Here is a 21645-nt window from a genome sequence, read left to right on the forward strand (position 1 = left end):
AAACAGTATGATAAGCTGTCATGTTGATTGACAGCTGCTTTGTCAGTTTGAATGACAGGTGGGCGGTGGGTCAGTTTGATTGACAATTGCTCAGAAGATTGGACACGGACACACATACATACGCGCGTCAATTTACCTCTGTATTTTTCCGTCTGTCTCTCTGAATGCTTTCAACATCAACATGACCAAGGAGCTGGTCGGGGACTACAAGAGGCACAGGAGAGAGCGTGTCGCTATATCTAATTTACATGAACAACGTTGCAGTGGAGAGTTCCTCGGAGTCGATACACATATCGCTCACGATCTCAAATGGGCCCCACACACACACGCGCACACACACACACGCGCACACACACACCCACACACGGGTGAAAAAAAGCCTGTACTGCTGAAAGAAATTCAGTGTGAGTCAACGTAACCTCAGGCTTTTCTACAACAGAACCATTAAGAGCATTAGTTCTCAAAGTGGGGTCCGGGGACCCCCAGGGGACTGTGATGCTGCCATAGCATCACAATCATTTTAACCACTTTATCCATTTATGTTGGCTATTCAAAAATAGCAGATCTACAAGCTCACAGCGCGTCACTTTGTGTCGCACTGCAAGCTTGTACATCTGCTATTTTTGAAAATGTTAGAAAAAAATATCTGAAATGTTTGGAAAATGTTGAATAATTTACATTTGTTTTTAAAACATAAATCTTATCTTCTGGGGGTTCCTGGCACAAAACCTTTTCAGATGGGGGTTCGTGGCCAAATACATATCAGTTTGGGGTTCCTTGACATTGAAGAAACTTGAGAACCACTGATCAAGAGCATCCTGACAGGCTGCATCCCCTCCTGGTACTACAGAAGTACTACAGAAGGTGGTGCAGACGGACCAGCGCATCGTTGGGAGTAGAGCTTTCCCCCTCCAGGGAATACACAAAAAAGTGTTCAGTAGTCAAGGCTGAGCAGATAATCAAGTACATTCACAATGAAACAATCTCTTCACACCACTACTGTGGCCACGGCTAGGCAATTTCTACCATTGTGTCCAACGCCATATCACCAGATTTCTGGACAGCTTCCACCTGGCTACCATCAAACTGTTGAAGTAGCGCTGAGCCCGCCTGTCGCCAGGCTGTCCCGACAACACAGGCCACACAGGATTATTTTTCTGTGTATACATGCACACTGCAGGTGTGCCCCGCTGTGCCACAGATATTATATTTTCTGTGCCGCTTATCCGCCTCATTTTACTGATATTTTTCTTTGAACCATGCACCTCATGTACATACAGTACATGTTATTATATCTGCAGCTATTTAACTATAACTGCCTCATCCCACTATTTTTAACCATGCAACTTAGGTATGTACAGTATATATCACACACCTTGTGTACGGTATATGTTAGTCCAAAACCGTACCTTTATTAAAGTTTTAATAAAGGTACTATTTTAAATCAAAAACGATTTAAAATAGTGAAAATAGCCAATCTACAAGCTGGAGGTGCAGTGAGCTTGTATATTGGCTCTTTTCACTACTTTTGTGTGACACTCTTGCATGATGAAGTAGGTCATTAATTTACAAAAAACAACAACTAATAAACATAAAAAGTTCAGATTTGGAGATGCCTGACAGCAACGATTTATTCCTTCCAGCATGTCTGCATCCCATTGTGTCTCTCAGTCACGTCACTTCTTTGTCTCTCTCTTTGTCATTTATCTCCCTGTTCATTTTTCACTCTCTTTGCTGTTGACCTGCTGACCCCAGTGCAATGTTCTCTTCACTCCACTGCACAGCTGTAATTATTGCTCCTCTTCCTCACCCAGCCAAGTCATCCATGCCTCCAGTCTCTGCCTCAGGCAACGTGTGCACGCACGCACACACACACACACACACACACACACACACACACACACACACACACACACACACACACACACACACACACACACACACACACACACACACACACACACACACACACACACACACACACACACACACACACACAGCAATACATACATACACAAAGTGTATATACAATGAGCAGCTGGGAAGAAAGAGTAGCCAGCTGTGGAGCAGGGACCAGTGTTGCCAGATTTAGCGAGAGAAATAAGCAACCAGTTCTATCAAATCAAGCCCAAAAGAAGCGACTAACATATGAGCACATTAAACCTATACACATCGGATATTAGCTCTTTTCCTAAAGATATTGGGAAAAAATGAAAGATTTTAAATACTTTTGAAACACCTGTGTGCTGAGGAGGTATAAAGGGTGGATGGATGGACCAGGGGTCTTCCATTATAGGTGGTCTACAACCTGAGTTACCTACATAACATAAGATTTTGGAAAATGGCTACCATGGTTACCGTGACAAATCTGCGATGGCCCTTTAGCCAAAAATGGTTCTTAGGGCATGCCCTAACAGTGTCCCAAATGTCATGCTTTTTTCGTAAAGTGCACGATTCCATCAGAATTTTGCACTTAAGCTAATAAGCTAATTTATTAATTTAAGCATATTTGTTTTTAAACATCATTTGCTGATCAATAAGCAGCTAATGGTAGGGCTCTATTACTTTAAATTGGACTACTAAGGGAAAATACAGTAGCCTATGTCTGCAATAAGAAAATAATGTCAAGCACCATTTACATTTTGTTTCTCATTGTTCAGTAAACACAAAATAGGTTAACCAGAAATAAGCACAACGTTTGACCTGTATTGGCATTCATTCAGTCTTTGAACTCTAAGGTGGCATGAGGATGACTGACGTGAAACATGCAACATTAAAGTTACAAATACAAGTGCAAGCACTGGACTGAACGTTTCCATTAGACAGATTAACGATTAAATGTCGCACGCACGATCAAGATGACCGTTTTGGTTGAAAAAAACAGGCGAAAAATGGCAGAGAAGAAAGTAGAGAGCAGGTTTAAATTGATAAGGCCATTATAATTTGTTCTTTCTTTTATAAAATGGGCCAACAATTTATTTTACTTGCGTGGTCAGACAACCATGGCCACATGCTGAGCAAATTCATTATCAGAGGTAGGGAGAGATGGGGTGGGCAGTTGGGGGAGAGGAGAGAAGGGGGGACAAAAGTAGAGAAGTGAAAGGAGTTGAGGGAAGAGGAGATAGGAGGGGAGAGGAGCAAAAAGGAGACGACAACAAAAGGAAAGGCCACAATAGGAAGAGCAGAGTAAAGGACAGAGGAGAGGAGAAGAGACAAGACAAGAGGAGACAGAGGAGAGGAAAGAAAAGAAAGGACGAGGAGTAAAAAGGAGAGGAGAGCAGGGGAGAGAGAGAGAGAGAGAAACGGGAGCAAACGCAACCATATATTCGGCACCATTTGGTTTAGCTGCTATAGACAATTCATATTTTTCCTGTCCTTTATAATTGTGTAGGCTACATGAGAACATTAATTAAACGATAACGGAGATAGATACGGTGAGTGGCCCACATAAGGGACATTTAAATAAATAAAGTTGACATGCAGCGGGGATATCATTAGAGGCAGCTGTGCATAATTGATCAAATAAGCAACACATTGAACACAAGCTCATGATTCCAGGAGAGACGGAAGAGCAGGACAGAGGGAGAGAGAGAGACAAAACAGGAGAGAGAGAAGGTACCAGACTGCTTTTTCTTTTCTTTTTTTCTGTGTTGACCCACTCCGCCCGCCCCCCGATAATTGCGTCTGAAATCTAGACCCGTCCGCCCGCCCGCCCCGCGGTTCAACCGCGGGACCTGCAGGCAACGGGTCAGCCCGCGCATCACTAGTGCCCCGTCTAGTTTTTGGTGTCGACATTTTTTTGGTGTCCAAATTTATGAAGATGAATATTTACTTTTTTGCGTATGGTGGGCTAAACACCATAAAGAGAATCCAGGCATTCAACAACACCTGCCTTAGAAGAATCCTCTGGCCTAACACAATCAGTGACCTGGAACTGTGGCAGCGTACAAAACAACATCCTGTAGAGGAAGACATCCTCCAAAGGCGCCGGGGATGGATTGGCCACACTCTTCACAAACCTGCATCTATTATCACAAGATACTGGGAGGGAGAAGGAAGAGAGGGAAGAGAGGCAGACCAAGAAACACCTGGCGGCGTGACCAGATGTTTAGAGATCTGGACACACATGGGGACACATGGGGAGAAACTGCCTCAGGAGCGGGATGCCTGGAGAGCACTTGTTTGTGGCCTATGCCCAAAGTTGGGCTATAGGCGCAAGTAAGTAAGTAAAAGTATGGCGGGAGGGAATCGGTCATAATCTGTGTACACAATCACTTCTCCCATTGGAAATGTCCACTTGAACCCTAGCATCCCTATTCTGGGGGAACATTTTCAGTGAAGAGATTTTTGGTGTAGAGGGAAAAAAAGATTGGACCAGGTTCATGTGGTTAACAGACTCAGGCCTTGACGCTGGTCTCCTAAAGGGGTGGGACACCCACATGACACAGATACAGGAAATGACTCTAAAGTTAACCATCTCGGTTCTAAACCGTCTCTGTTGTGGTCTAACCATCCAACTCTAACGAGCAGTGACAACTGTTGCCAGGCGACTGTCCTGGTCCTGATGTAGATACAAAGGTAACTGTTTGAATATGATCCTGAGAGATGACGCACGCACGCACGCACGCACGGAGGACAATATGTGCTACACTGATAAGACTATACAAATGTACGGAGATGGCTGCTATTGTTACAATACATGTTGGAGAGACAGATAGAAAGAGAGAGGGAGAGGATGCGAGAGAAAGAAAGAGATGATGCAATAGAGAGAATGAGAAAGAGAGAATCATAGTATAGTACATGGCAGATGAAGAGAGAGACAGACATACCTGACTCACTGAATGATGGCCTGTTTGTTTTTTACTTATTGTATCAATTTTAAGTGGCATGCACGCTCAAGCATGCGCACACGCACCCACACACACACACACACACACACACACACACTTCTGTACCAATGCACTGAGAGATGACGCACGCACGCACGCAGATTACAATGCAGTTTAGAGCAAATCTGGTCCAGATTTGCTCTAAGCTGCATTGTAATCTGAAATGTATTTTAATGGTTTGTCTGTAGTAACACTCTGGTCTGTCTTTATGCTGCCTTGTCTGTCAATCTGTCTACACACAACAATCTGGAGAGTCAATCTAACTCTGGAGTGTTCAAAACTGGACCTACGGGTAACCGTCTTCCCGTTTGCCGATTTGATAACCTGTCTCTGCCACCAGTCTGCCCTCCTATCTAAATCGTTTGTAGGGAATGATCACACATGATCACATTTCTTTGAAAAAAGAAAAAGAATGTTGACACATTCAACCTAAGGTAAAGGAATTCCTGACGCAAATGGAGTGATTTACAGTACCTGTATATAATTTACTCAAAAATAATAATCATGGCCACAGTCACCTGCATACAACTGTACCTGTCAGTCTGCCCACCTGGCTGATGGTTCACTTCCATTCATGTGTCTGTCCCAGCTTGTTAGCCAGTCTGTCTGCTTACCTACCCATCTGTCTGTCTGTCAGTCAGTGTGTCAACTGCTTGCCTGCCAGTCTGTATCTGTGTCATGTGGGTGTCCCACCTCTTTAAGAGACCAGCGTCAAGTCCTGACCAGCGTCAAGTCCTGACCAGCGTCAAGTCCTGAGTCTGTTAACCACATGAACCCTGTATACTAAGTCAACTTGACCGGGGTCGGCTCTGTATTTGGTCCAAATACAAATCTCTTCCCCGAGAATAGGGATGCTAGGGTTCAAGTGGACATTTCCAATGGGAGAAGGGATTGTGAACACAGATTATGACCGCTTCCCTCCGGCCATACTCTTACTTACTTACTTAAGCATATAGCCCAACTTTGGGCTATCCCGGTCCTGAGCCATTTTTCTCAAGCTGTCCCCATGTGTGTCCAGATCTCTTCACATCTGGTCACGCAGCCAGGTGTTTCTTGGTCTGCCCCTCTTCCTTCTCCCTTGTGGGTTCCACAACAGGCAGTATCTTGTGATATTAGATGCAGGCTTTCGAAGAGTGTGGCCAATCCATCACCGGCGTCTTTGGAGGATTTCTTCCTCTACAGGATGTTGTTTTGTTCGCTGCCACAGTTCCAGATTACTGATTGTGTTAGGCCAGCGGATTCGGAGGATTCTTCTAAGGCAGGTGTTGTTGAATGCACATACACAGATGTGTGTATGTGCATTTTGGTGTGTATGTCCTTGCACTTTGGCATTTTGTAACGGTACTTGTGGTAATTTCTCAACAGTTATTTCATGTTTGGAGGGAGTGCATAGAGAAGGGTGCAGATAAAAGGACCAGATGAGATTAATTAGTGTGTCACTCTGAAAGGTTTTGCGGCAGTCAACAGATGTTGTTTTCCACTTAACACATTGAGTGCCAGGGGTGTTTTCAAAAAATGTACGTTGAGTGCCTGGATTTTTTACCATTTTTGAACCTTTTTCAAGTAGTCACAAAATATTTTCAGTGATCACCGTCCTCACGGTGATCCCCTCATTACACACATAGAGGTCTCGTACAATCGGGGGAAAAAGATTAAAAACATTCGGTAATCCGTTCCATAGTTGCAGCCAGTTGAAAATAGTCGAAAATACATAGTAAAAAACAAAAAGTACACAGGAGCCGAGATACAGGCTTTTGAAGTCATAACTTAACCAGGAAGTGGATTGGAGTATAATCCACTTCCTTAGACTCCAATCTAAAATGATATCTCCTGGTGCTGTGAAGGAAAAAAAATAATAATATTTTAACCGTTTTTGGCACACCTCGTTTGGATTATGAAAAACGGTCCGGACCGTTTTTGGCACTCAATGTGTTAATACAACTTGCCCTGTTTTCATCTCCCATTGGCACAGCACAATCTTGTTTGCCTGTGTGACCCAGCACGGTTAGGGTTAGAGAAGAGAGTTAAGGCCTTTGCACACAGGGTGCGATTAGTCAATCAGTTTTTACCGCATGCGAAACGCACAAATCGAACTGGGTTCGATTGAAAAAAAAACGCATCGCCGCACAGGGTGTGCATGAGGTCATTGAGAACAATGTGTTCATTTAAAAAATGTTATAGTCCGTTTTTTCTGTGCGGAAAATCGCACCCTGTCTGCAAAGGCCTTTAGGGTGTGCACATAATAGGAATTGGTTCAGTTGAAGGCAGGCAGCAATGTTTTTAACATTTCAACAACTTGGTTGAATCATGCTAGGTGGTAGAGCTGGAAAGAGAAAGGAGAATTGTTGCAGATCTCTCCAGGTAATTACACGTCATAGCTGCCGTGGTGGTAGAGATCAGCGTGTGCACTGAGAAGGAAGCAGGAGCAAGTATGGAAGCACAACTGTGGAGCAAGGGATGTCACACCATCCCTCGGGTGTGACAGCTGGAGAGAAGACAGCAGAAAAGTGAGACAGAGATAAAGAGGAATTCAATGAGAAAGGCAGAGATGAAAGAAAAGCTACACAATACTCACTATGTATATATACACATACAGTATTATATCGTCGCTGTCAGGCAAAAACTTTTATCTCCTGTTTCAACGTTTTGATTTTTTTTGTGATGCAAAATGTTGTGAGCTTGTAGATTTGGTATTTTTGCTTTTTTTAAAGGGATATTTCACTTTCAAACATGTTTGGGGTAATTTTAACGTCTACTCAGGCTTTTGTGAGCACCCCAGACAGTTTTTTAAGTTGCTTGATTCAGTATTTAGACATTAAGACTTGATTTGGATATGTTGCCGGTAGCAGCTGGATATCCAGCTGCTACCGGCCTACAAACATAAGGCTAAAAAGGGAGAAGGAGATCCGAATCTGGTCTGAGGACACAGACGCTATGCTACAATCCTGTTTTTACCAGACTGACTGGGGGATTTTTAAGAACGCCGCTGGGAATAATATCAATTAATTCTCAGACTCAGTCACTGGCTTCATCAGTAAATGCATAGACAACATAGTTCCAAAAAATGCAGTTCGGATCTATCCCAATCAGAAACCATGATGGACAGCAGAGTACTGGACGTGTACATCTGCATGAACGGGACGCTGGTTTCAGATCTGGCGACGTGGACACTACGGCCGGTTTGAGACCAGCTCCAACCACGGCAGCCAAGCGGGGCCATCAGCAGCACCAGCCGAGGAGAACCCTCTAACCCAGCGTGTGGTCAAAGCCAAGCGCATCATCAAGGACAAGCACCACCCACAAACTGTTCAAACCCTACAACGACCGCGACCTGGCAAGGGGCCCTACCGCAGTATCAAGAGTAGCACCACCAGGTTCTGGTGCACTTTTAATCCGGCTGCTGAATGAGGCATGAGCCTTGTTCAGCAGCCTGACAATAGGCGGTACTGTCTAGCTGGTCTCAGACCTTTTTGCTCTTCCTTGAACACACCTGTGGACCAGGGACAAAATAACTTGGATTTAGCTCTTCCTTGGACCCAGCTGTGGATTACACCAGGTACAAAGTGACTTTTTTTTTTGCTCTCCCTCATGGAACTACTTGAGGATTATACCAGGGTCAGTCCACCTTATGTCGATTATGCGGTCGACGCGCACTGACACGTTGCACCTTAATCCCATGTATAGGGCATCGCAGTTCCGCCCACTTCCTGGTGCCGGAAGTAAATACTCAATGCATTTTTCCCATTGACTTTTCCAAAAATATTTATATCAATTCATTTAAGCCTAGAATCAAGCCATCCAGGATCCTGGTGAATCATGACCATAAAACCTTTTTTTCTGTGATTTTTCTAATTTTATATTTAATAATATGATATACTATATTTAATAAATACCCTTTGTTTTGCCGTTTTCAAAAAAGTTTTTTCACAGAATCAAACGTTTTATGGTCATGATTCACCAGGATCCTGGATAGCTTGATTCTAGGCTTAAATGAATTGATATAAATATTTTTGGAAAAGTCAATGGGAAAAATGCATTGAGTATTTACTTCCGGCACCAGGAAGTGGGCGGGAACTGCGATTCCCTATAACGCAATGACTTATTTTTGTCTTTTTCTTTTTTTTTCTCTAAGCACCTTAACTCATTGAGTGCCAGATTTTTTGGGGCGGTGTAACCGCCCCCTATAAGTGAGTTTTGGACACTGACCAATCCTGCATTGTGATTGGCCAATAGTCTACAACGCAGTCTACAACCCTAACCCTTCCACAGTCAATGCAAATCTATACTTTTGCAAAGTCATGATTGGCTGACTTTGCAAATTCAGGACTGTGATTGGCTAGCGAAACACATGACACATGTGCAGCCCTATGAATAGCAGTATGGACTTAAAAAAAAGTCATTTTCCCTTTTTTTTTAAGTGAGTCATGTTGTGATGACCACACACCGCCCACTTCACACTGGGTGTGATTTTTTTTTTTTTTTAAACGTTTGTCAATTCTGGCACTTAATTGTGCTACCTATGAGTATGTAAAAGAACAGAAACGAATAAGCAAAAAATATTTCTATATTATGTTGTCCCAGTGTTTTTTTCACAGAAAACAAAAAGTGCTTAGGAAGCGAGATACAGCCTTTTTCATTTCTAAGTTAAAAAAGGAGTGGATGGAGCTGCAAATCTTCAGATGATGATATCTTGGGTTCTGGTCATGTTTTTTTTTTACTATTTTTTCAAAAACACGTCAAACACGTCATTGGCACGTTGAGCCATAGCAGTAAAAACATGTGAAACACGTTAATGGCACTCAATGAGTATATAATAAGTATATCATGCACAGTATACATTGCTGCTATGCTCAATGTCATCATTTTCATATGGAAATAACGTTGTGATGGGAACGATGTACGAAAGCAAATTTCACACACTTTTTTACCTTGTAAACCTGTGACAATGAACCTGATTCTGATTCCTATACAAACCCAATGTAACTTCAAAACTCAATTTTAACCACGAGAGATTCATGGACACCCATCCTTGGTTCTGGTGACTCATACTGCCCTCCTAATATGTGAGGGGGCCATGTTTTTTCTATAACTTTTTTCTTTTTTTTAAAAATTGTATTACATTTTTTTATTAATTGAAAAAACATTGCCCCCTCACGCATTAGTCACCCATCCTTGGTTCTGGTGACTGATATTGTCCTTCTAATTTAGAAGAACAATATAAGTCACCAGAACCATGGACTGGGTGTTTTTGAAGAATCTATCTATGATTAAAATGGAGTTTGAAGGTACAATGGGTTTGTATAGGAAGGGGGCTTGTCTGATCAAATGAATATCAAATATTTAAATACTGAATCAAGCAACTTAAAAACTGTCTGGGGTACTCACAAAAGCCTGAGTAGACATTAAAATGACCCCAAACACGTTTTATAGTGAAATATCCCTCTAAATTAAAGTGATTAATGTGTCTGTGGGTTTTATAAATATTGAACAATTAAAAGTATTAACAGGAGCTTGTGACTAAATAACTATTGGAACACAGGTTCTTTTTACCTTTTTCTGAAAAGTAACGCGGAGGACAAAATCCATTGCTACCGCTATTGGGACAGTGCTCAAGGGAGGTTCAAGGTTGTGCTTTATTGCTACATCTTGTGTACAGGTTCATAAGAGTAAAACTTATTTTTGTTCGCCTTCCTTCAGACAATTCAGGTAGTACAGAACTTCAAATATCTCAGTGCCTGCCTGGACTACCTCGATGGAACATGGTCTGAAGGTCCAGGTGGCAGTTGCCTGGAATGCCTTGTATAGGATGAGGAAAAGTGTGGAAATCTGAGATGGGAGATGACCTCAAGAGGCAGCTGTTCATGGCTACAGTAGAGTCAGTACTGCTGTACGGGGCAGAGACAACGTGTTGCATTGTAGATCTTCTATTTTTGGTTCAGAGATTTGGTGTAGAGAAAAAAGGTACGGACTGATGTCCCCAGTCAACTAAGTACATACAGCATGTAGGGTTTAAGTGGTTAAAGTTTCAGATCGATTAAGAAATCTTGTGGGATTTTTGGGGGATAAAGTAAAAGTATAAACTGACCCCCAAATCAGAGCTCACATGTTAAGTATTGTTTTAATATTTTTTCATAATTTTATGATGCAAGCTAAAGCGATAAAATGTCTTTTCTGTGGCATTCCACAGAACTACACACACCACACAGGCTAGTTGATAGTCAGACGTACAGACAGTCAGATAGATAGCTTCAGAGTGAGGTTCCGCAATGAAAGTAATGTTAATCTATTTTGGGCTCCACTTTACTGGCTTCACCAACCAGTAAATTATTAAAAGTGATTTCAGCTGACAAAAACATTAACATGCATTTGGTACAGCATGTGTTGCATTTTTCACAGAGTAGTTTCACACAACTGAGAAGGTTAACTTAAACTGTTGGTGCACGGCGCTGCACGCTTGATGGGAGGTTCCAGCTACGTGATCAGAAAAACATTGTGGGCTGAGCAATGAACAGAGCCTGGACTAGAGGCTCCTGTTTTGCAAACTCCGTACCCAGAGACTTAACATTGAATTTCACCATGTTGCACAGTACATAATTCAATCTGAGGAAATAAACATGAGTGCTGCGGGCACATTTTGATTCCTCCAAATAGGGAATTAATTATTTATTGGCGGACATGCATTACGAATGAAAATGAAGTGGCAGTTGTGTGTGTGTGTGTGTGTGTGTGTGTGTGTGTGTGTGTGTGTGTGTGTGTGTGTGTGTGTGTGTGTGTGTCTCTAGTGTGTACACAGTTCCTCCCAAAATCAAATGGCTCAATAATTGAGGGAAACAGTACAGATCTACAGTATACAGTACAATGTTTTCAATGTTTCTCAGCATTTGTCAGCTACAAACCTTGGCAGTAAAGAGTAATCAATTTTAATAAAATAATAGATTTGAATAAATACAGAACATACCCGAACTACAAGCTCACAGCGCGTCACATCGCTATTTTTGCACGACACCGGGGCGAATGGATGTCAAATGGATTTGCCACACACTTAGCCATGCAGCCCCACACGGGATGACTAATTGCACTGTATGTTCCCTCCCACTTAACCACTTATATGCTTTGTTTACCAGGGGTCTATTCTTGGTCTCCTCCTTTTTTCCCTCTACACCAAATCTCTTTGCTAAAAATAGGCAATCTACAAATTTAATGAGAACTTCTGGATAGTTAAATGTCAAGTGAAGAAATGCTTCCTTTATTCAGTAAATATTGCCGCGAGTGGTCGTAAATCACTCTGGAATACAGTATGTCGAACATGAGCCTAGGGCCCTGCAAACGGTGATGGACTGTAGTAGCGCGTTTGCTACTGGGCACCGTTGCTCATTTGGAGGACGTCAGTACTGTGAAAGCTGCTGGGCACCGTCACTCGGTGGCCGCAATGGGGCTATGAGCTGTTCAAATTGATGGCTGTTTGGTATGAAAATAGAAAGTATAGACTAATAACATTCCCGTATGGACTCTTGTAGACTCTCCTATGATATGGTAGGATATCATTGCACAATGCACATCCAGAGGACTTGCACTGTGCAATTCTCTTCTACAGTATATATCCTCGAATGACATCACATGCTGATGTGATGCCGGATTCAGGTGGTTTTGTACCAGATATTGGGTATCTTGGTTACAACTTTGGTTGACTTGCTGTATGTCTTCGTAATGTCATTAGTCATTTGCTGCCACAACACGGAAAATGTTCGTATGGATTTCCTACTCCTGATTCCAGGTCCACTGCTAACAGAAACACAACCTAACTGTTCACACGACTCCGTCACTGCATGGCCTCAGAACGATATTGAAAAAGCCATATTAGTATTCCCACACTAGAAATCTATACTGTACCTCCGGGCAAGGAAGCTGTGAAGTTTCAAAAAATGTGCATAAAAGTGACGCTTATTAAAGGAAAACCAATGTATATCTACAGGCAGATGTCAACAGGGAAACAAGCAGTTTGACTTTTGCCTTCATGAGATACAGTAAGTGAGTACAAAATAGTACTCATGCATAGTGATCCTCTGGTTAAAAATAAAAAAAATAAAAGGCAATACATACCATCCACATTCATATACCACACAAATCAATTGGATCCAATGATGTTGAGCTTATCTTCTATGATGGCTGAGAACTCTTGAGTGAAAACACTATCATTACAAAGGTGTGAGCCTTCAAATCAACACAGGAGAACAAAAGATTTCACCACTATTCCCTTAAATTAAGAAGCCAAGCAGAGGATGAGAACAATTTAGCCCCCAAATGTTAGACAGGCAGACTGGAAACCCAGAGGAAACACCAACCAATATCAAACAACCAATCATTGCAAAGCAGATAATTGAAGATGGAAGAGAAAAGAGAAAATAATGGAAGTGACGTGTTTATCTGTGTGTGTGTGTGTGTGTGTGTGTGTGTGTGTGTGTGTGTGTGTGTTCGTAAATGACTAATCTATACAAATGTGTGTTCATTTGAGATTGTGCCTTTGTGCATGCGTGTCTATGTATGTCAGTGTGTGTGTGTGTGTGTGTGTGTGTGTGTGTGTGTGTGTGTGTGTGTGTGTGTGTGTGTGTGTGTGCGCGCGTGCGTGCGTGTGCGTGTGTGTGTGTGTGTGTTGCCCTAGTTACAAATTCATGCCATGAGGATTCAGGACGCAGACAGCATCACACTGTGTTTGGGATTTAATAAGCTTGTGTGTGGTATTTATGTGAATGTGTACACTCATTGGTATTGCCCACATCCCCCCTTCTGGTACAGACATACACAGCCTGGGGGGGGGGGGGGGGGGTAAGATCTCCAAAAAACAAACAAACAAACAAACAAACACAACAAAGCACGCACGCACGCACGCACGCACGCACGCACGCACGCACACACACACACACACACACACACACACACACACACACACACACACACACACACACACACACACACACACACACACACACACACACACACACACACACACACACACACACACACACACACACACACACATAGAGGTACCACAAACTATCTTTGCAGCAGGCTTCTAAAACCTTTATCTTACGATGGTGTCTGTGGAAGAGTGTGTTTCTATTTTAAAGATAGGGCAACAGATATGGGGCCAACTTCTGACTTTTACATACTAGTCCATATCTACACAACAATATCACCCCCCCCCCCCCCCCCCCCCAACATAATTATATGTAATGTATGTAATGTGACTTAAAATGAGAAGTGATGACAGGAGTGGAGGAAGCTGCTAGATGTACACTCTGTATTGCCAGTTGTTCGAGTACAATATATTGGGCTATAAATGTACATTGTCTTTGTTTTGAAATTAAATGTATCTTGATGATATAAATATCCTTGTAATTGTTTATAGGGAGTTTAGGTGTGTTTACCAGGGAGGACTACTTCCACTCCTTATATCCCGAAACTGCTCAAATTAATGTTGGGAGCAAGGCAAATACTAAAATAAGTACTGTTTTGTTTAGTTGTTTTGCATTATTTGAATATCCAGCATTTACAATCATATTATATTATTATGTGTGTGCAATGGTGTGAGAGTGAAGCAAGGCACTGCTAAAAAAGAGTGTGTGCGCTCAAGTCAACTTTCACTGGTTTAAGGAAACCTGACAAGTGGCATGAGTGATGAAAATCGAATTATTTTACAGAACTCTTTCTCTTTTCACCTTTTTCTCCCAATTTAGTCATTATGCCAATCCCCTGTTTTCTCTAAACCACTGTCACTGCTGACCCCTATTAGTTGGTCTTCAGACTGGTTGGTCCTAGGAATGACATTGAAAAATGTTTCTGATACATGAATGATCTGACAAAAATCTAAATAATCCAGGCCAGAAGAAAAGGCTAAACACCCTCCCCGTCCAGCTACTGCAAACACAGCCAATTGTGTTTGTTGGAATGCCCGGCCAAGCCAGATGCACTCCATAGCATTCGATCCCCTAGTCTCCACGGTGCGCAGGAACTTTAGCCCATGCCAAATGTTTTATTTACCACACTATACAGTTAGAAAAAGCACTGGCGTATGGTGAATTCTAACTTTGACCGGGCCAGAATCTTAACCGCTGCAACAACGGCTGATAAGTCTATTGAGAATTACCAAGCTATTCCGGGTGGAAAACGGAACGCTCGTCCCAAAACACACTGCCCCATTTTTTCCGCGGACCGAGGCCGCCGGTTTAGACCCGGGGCAGGGTGTTTTGGGACGACGGTTCTTCTTCTATTACATTTCTGAATGGAAAGAGGTGCTCGTCTCTGCGCAATGGAGAACCGGTTTGACGGCGAAACTGGTTTTCTAATGGCCACTCATTAACAATTCGGCCGAATGCAAATGAGCCCCACTTGAAAACAAAGGCTACTTATAGGGTGAGGGGCTGCTAATGTTGTTATGTTGATTTTTTGTTGTTTCCCCCTGGCGGATCAGGGTTTACACAGACCGGGCCATGGCCTCGTTGGCCCCAATGACCGTACGCCTCTGAGAAAAAGTACATGCTTGTTCAGCAAATTTGCCCAGATGTAGTGTAGTAGTTAAAATTCCATTGTTGGAGCGCCATGCGCCTTCTTGGTCATGGAACAAATCCCATCAACCCCAAAAAAAGTTTTCCCCACTATCAAATTAGTTTTCGTCCTCATTCAATTCGGGGATGCTGTCATACTTTTTGACATCAGATGAATTCAAATGTCACTGAAATGATGCGGTCAGATTTGATGCGCATCGCTCTTTATGAGCAGTGACTAACAATGCACCAAGCCCTCGAGGGAGTTGTCACAGAGAAAGAAGCCGATCTCATACAGCCTGCTTGTATAAATAAACTAAAACTAAACATCGAAACCTTGGAATATATTTGGCATTGAATTCCAATATAATGAGCATGCTTAGGGCCAGCAATACCAAGGCGCCACCCTGAAACTAGAGGCATATGAGTTTAAAAGACCAACATACACTAGAGACTGTGCTGCTCCTTACACCCAACCAGACCATATTGACATTGTCATCCTTACAATGTGGTGCGCTGACTCGTGGGCAAAAAGGTTCTAGTGGCAAATTTGGTCTAAAGTTAACACTAGAGGAAATGTCCAGTTGCACAGAAAATTCTATTGCAATCTATTCAGGAGTTTTTGAGATATTTTGTTTAGGACAGATGGACAGACATTGCCATCCTATTAGAGCCTAACGCTAGTGGGGCTAAAAACAGCCAATAGAAAGTATGTAACCATAGCAACAGGGAATGCGATTAAATCACACACACACAAACACACAATTACATATACACCATATAACGCTATAGATTCAATCTTTCCACTCATTTGACTCTGCTAATTAATGTGACAGATTTTCACGATAACAATCGCCAGTGGCACTGACAACATCTCCCCTATTAACAGGGAAGAACCAATATAAAATACATATTTCATGTTCACTGAGGCACACACACACACACACACACACACACACACACACACACACACACACACACACACACACACACACACACACACACACACACACACACACACACACACACACACACACACACACACACACACACACACACACACACACACACATTTCCATTCATGGCATGTGCACATGAGAGAGATTTTGACAGGGATCTGTTATCAGTTATTTCCTGTGCATGTTGAAAAATAACTTTGAAAAGAGGGTTTATGCATGCATGTGTGAACATGCTTGTGTGTGTGTGTGTGTGTGTGCGTGTGCGTGTGCGTGTGCGTGTGTGTGTGTGTGTCAGGGAGTGAGAGAGAGGGTAGTACAAGAAACCCATTACCAGGTTTATAATCTAGAGAGTTTTCCACACCACAGAAACACCAATGGCTCAGATTCAATGCCAGAAAGTAACAGAGTTTAAACGGTAAAAATGGAGGAAATATAATAAACGGCTGAGCAGAAAATGTTATGATTACTAATTATTACTTTCTTTGATGATTTGCAGGGCAAACACATTTGTTATTAAGCGGAACTGTCACTGAAATGGGGTTAGGGTAATAAAGAAAATTCGGCCACATTCTGCCCTTGGATTAGTATTTCTCTGATATAGCCGTTGTTGAAGTCCCACTTCATGCTTTTAATCTCCAAGAGGCTCGCACAACTCTACTTCCCTTTAAGCCGCTGCAATCAAAAAGGCACAATACTGGCAAGTCATACATTTTGCGTTATTCAAAAGCTCAATTGGTTGCACTGTGTTAACACTGAAGAGAGCGTTTTCCTGCAGCATTAAAACAGGATTAGACACCTGAAGGGAGACTTCTACACTCGTTCCTGCCGTGAAGAAGCAGGCCTGCGACGGATAGGAAAAGCCAAGTAAAGACCCAAGAAATATAAAACGGCAGACACATTAGAAGAAGAAAATGTATTAGCAGAAAGCAGGTAGCCATCAACGAAGCTTAAGGCTAGAGTTTTAGACGCTGACATGAGCGAATATCTGGTGTAGTATCGCCCAGCGCTTTTGTCTGTCTGTTTGTTTGCACAGAAGTCTGTGGTTGGGGTTAGGTTGAGGTGGGGCATATGAAGGGGAGGCCTTGCCTGGAATGTGTCCTGCGCCTCTACCTATCCTGATGGTCATCTCCTCTGGGTCCGAGGGCAGGACTGAGGCCTCCTCTGCTTTCTCTTTGAGCAACTTAGAGTCAGGGGGCAGGGCCAAGGCAGTGTGGGGATCTGCTCCTATGCCCTGCAGAGACAGAGAGAGAGAGAGAGAGAGAGAGAGGGAAACAAACACTTGGGTTGACAACAGTGCAGAGCTATATTAAATTCATATGTAGTATTGTGGTAATTCACTCAGTTTGCACACGTACCATGACGGTATTTTCTAAGGATCATAAACGTACGATACGATAATGTCGCGATAACAAGTGCATGATATGATATTCATTACAATATTTAAAAAAGGACATATGATGACTTGTGAAAAATGTCACTTAAAATATATATCCTTAACTAATACAAACGCAAAGTGGTTGGACTTCCGGGTCATCTGGGTATGACTCTCATCTGGGTAGTAGCTATGTTCTAGCAGACCAAGGGCCCCATTCTGGGGCCCTTGGTCTGGAGCTGCGCGGCCCCAATATGTTATTCTAGCACCTGCTGGCACCTGCGCTACCCGTCCCCCATTATGCCGACGCCGTTAGTTGCGCGTGGAGGTGTGGCCGTGGGCGTTGTTGTTGCTATATCCCCCACATTGCCATTCTGCAGACACACATGGGTACGGCTTTGGGGGGGGGGGGATAGTGCATTCTAAAAGCACCCGCCCGTTTCTGAAACCACCCGCCAAGTGCACACAGACACTGCAATGGCTTTGTGCGTTGGACCATGAGCCCTGTTGCCATGCAGCCTTGGCGATAAAAAAGCAACCGCAGGTCTATGAAAACAAAAAGAATCAACTATAAGGCCACATGAGCACTTCAAACTACTAACTAGAGCTTTCATATCCCCTAAATATTTTAGCCCGGCTCAACTAATAATTGACAAATTAGACCCAGCCCAGCCCGTCAGTCATTTTTCTAAAGAAGCTTAATTGCTGCATTAAATCTTGGTAATTCTTAAGAACAGGAGTCATTCCACCCTATATAAGTGCTATATAAATATATACACTGCCCCATAACCATTTTAAGAATGATATTCGGTTATTATACGAAATATACTTTTAATTGAGATATTTTCTTTTTTTCCATATTGCTGTCATGTCTTAATAAAATCATGCTTTCAGCAAGCAAAATAAGCAGTATAAAACAGTTTGGATTACTTTGTTTGATGGGAAACAGGGAGTTTTTCGTTGCCACTGTCGCAAAATTGCTTGTTCAGGGTGGGACTGTCGGGTCTCTTCTCTACATGTAAAGTGTCTTGAGACAACTTGTTGTGATTTGACACTATAATAAAATTGAATTGAATTGACATCCAATGTTACCTCGTACTGCCCGCTGCCTGCTCTTGTCATTTGAAGAAATAATCCAATTTGTCTGAAGATCAATTCTATATGTCATGTTGGTTTAAACTTTAAAGAGTGCCGCGCAGTGACAGAAAACAGCTGGCTGATTGATTGATTTGACTTTTGCGCTTCTGCCCTGATGATTAATTATTTGGCAACAGCTGTGTAAGAGTATAACTATTTTAAATGGCTTTCATATACTCTTGGAAAGCCGTTGCTTATTGGGACCACAATACGCGACATATGAATTAATATATGAATTTATTTGGATAAAAAAAAAAGTCGACCCGGCCCAGCCGGTGCCGACGGGCTGGGTCGGGTCCCGTTGGGTTTGGGCTAAAATCTTAAGCACTTACATTTTTTATAAGATGATCGGATCATCTAGTGTGATTTTCATTTTGGCTGCTGTCTCGTTAAACCCATGCTGCGGGTGAATATTATATTATATATTATATATATTATATTATTATTATTATATTCCCCACGTAAACGCTACGTTCATGTTTACTGTTAAAGGTTCTCAATCTTTTCCGGCCATCGACCCCCCAAAATAACCATATTTGAACTGGGGACCCCCCCCATTTTGTTTGACTCGGTTCCACAGATAAATATTGTGAAAATAGCCGATCTACAAGCTCTCAACGGTGGACGTGTTGAGAGCTTGTAGATCTGCTATTTTCAAATATTTTAGTACTTTTACTTTTGATACTTTAAGTACATTTTGATGCCAATACTTTTGTACTTTTACTCAAGTAAATTTTGAATTCTGGACTTTTACTTGTAACAGAGTATTTCTATATTGCAGTATCGGTACTTTTACTTAAGTAAAGAATTTGAGTTCTTTTTCCACCACTGCATCCAACATACAGAGCACACTGCTATAGCACCGGTTTTAAAAAAAGAAAAAAGACGCACCGACATTCCATAGGCTAAATCAATGCATTTTGTCATCGCATCGCACACTGCTCTACACACTCACACAGACACAAGCACGCAGAGATTTAGCTATTTTATGGATAGATATAGGCTATTAGATGTCATTAATTTATTTACCGCAATATTTCACCCGCGGTTTATCCGATATTAATTAATAATTATATTTGATTGACCCGAACCCACCCAAACCGCGGTTCGCAGCAATGTGTCTGGGTTTGAGAGGCTATGATTGATGTAAACTTAAAGTGTAGCTCTGTTCGGGATTACTGAACAAAGGTGGATGATGAAAGATAACGGGGACAATATGGATGTATAAGTTAACTTTAACTGCGTCACTTTAGAGGAAACTATGGAGCACCTTCACACCCCTGTTTACACACCCCTGGAATCCATTAGAATGGTGGAAATAGAACAATAACAGCCAAAGTGAGTACAGACCTTTCCTAAAACTGTCCCATTTATTATACCCATGTGCTACTGTATGTCAGTGTACCACCGCCCAGCCCTGTGGTCGACCAGCTGGAGGTCCATGGGTGCCTGTAGGAGCGTTGTGGCAACATGATGTAATTAATTATTTGGGAGCAGCCGGTGTGTACCAATAGTATAAATATTTTAAATGGCTTTAAGTTTCATAATACTATTCCGGATCTGACTAATACACACTTATTGTTAACACAATAGGCTACAAATTAATATAAAAATGTATTTGGATAAATAAAATAAAAAAGAAGGAAAACAAGCCCAATGTGGCTTATAATAATCAGACCAGGCAACAGTGCAGAGGGGGAGATGGGCTAGAGCATATATTGGATTGGGGAAGACGGCTAGCGCAGTCTTCTCTTAAAGGCAATGGCTTCTGGCACGGTGATTGGTTTTATCATTGTAACGCCCAAACCACACCTATGCATAATGTAACGGGTAGCGCAGGTGTTTTGCGGGGGGAGGAGTACCCCGCAACGGTGGCCTAGTGGTTAGAGGGGCGGCCTTGATACCGGAAGGTCCCTAGTTCGATTCCCCAATTCATCACATCAATCATGAATCACCGCTGAATAGCCCTTGAGCAAGGCTTCCATGCAGGGTCTGGCTGTAAATAAGTTCCGCACTTAGTCCAACACCCTGGGTAAACAAACTTTGCTTTTTTGCTTTGCTTTTTACCACAGAATACCAAATTTTGCGGGGCAACGCCTCTTGCCTAGTCCGCAATCCGTAACTAGCGGTTTGTTCAAAGTTCACTGAGAATAGGGGCCCAAGTGTCGAATTTCATACACAATTTAGCCTAAAATTCGATCAGGCCTGTAGCCTTTGGATAGTGTACTTTTACAGGAATAGTTCACCCCCAAAATTACTTTTTTCTAAAATATTCACGTGCGCCCAGTCAGACAGTGTGTGTGTGTGTGTGTGTGTGTCTGTCACTGGAACACACGACTGGTATTTTCGGTGAATGAGTTTCTTTTGAAACTGTTGTAAATATTCACAATCAAGCAATGTGTAGCCTATTGAGAAATGTATATGGCAACACAACAATATCTGATCCATGCGCACAATAAAAGTGAGTAGGTTATACGCAATATTGGGAACATTAATGACAGACATACACCCTTATGCACCATACAAATTACATTGCCATTATTTTATAATTTAGACATTCAAATTATATTATTCTAATGGGCAATAAAGGTGAACAAAAACCACAGGTGAAGATGTGATGTGAATCAATGTAGAGTGGGCACCTCCTCTGGAGATACCTCAGTCAGTCAGATAGATAGATGGATGAGGGACAGACATGGTCTGGAGCCATAGAACAGACAGCCAGAATATATATTTTAAATCCTCGC

General features: G+C 42.3%; 1 protein-coding gene across 2 annotated transcripts in view; it reads right to left on the reverse strand.

Moving 5' to 3' along the window:
* slc39a11 (solute carrier family 39, member 11) overlaps positions 1–21645 on the reverse strand; it is a 118606-nt gene that overhangs the window by 17288 nt on the left and 79673 nt on the right. Inside the window, exon 5 of one of the 2 annotated variants that reach the window (XM_084079246.1) lies at positions 17500–17620. In XM_084079246.1, coding sequence (XP_083935372.1) covers positions 17500–17620 — 121 coding nt within the window. Of the gene's footprint in view, positions 1–17475; positions 17621–21645 lie in introns of both variants that reach the window. The other variant, XM_084079245.1, reaches the window with a different exon arrangement.

The sequence above is a fragment of the Gymnoscopelus microlampas genome (assembly GCF_963454915.1).
Source record: "Gymnoscopelus microlampas genome assembly, chromosome: 14".
NCBI classification, from domain to species: Eukaryota; Metazoa; Chordata; class Actinopteri; order Myctophiformes; family Myctophidae; genus Gymnoscopelus; species Gymnoscopelus microlampas.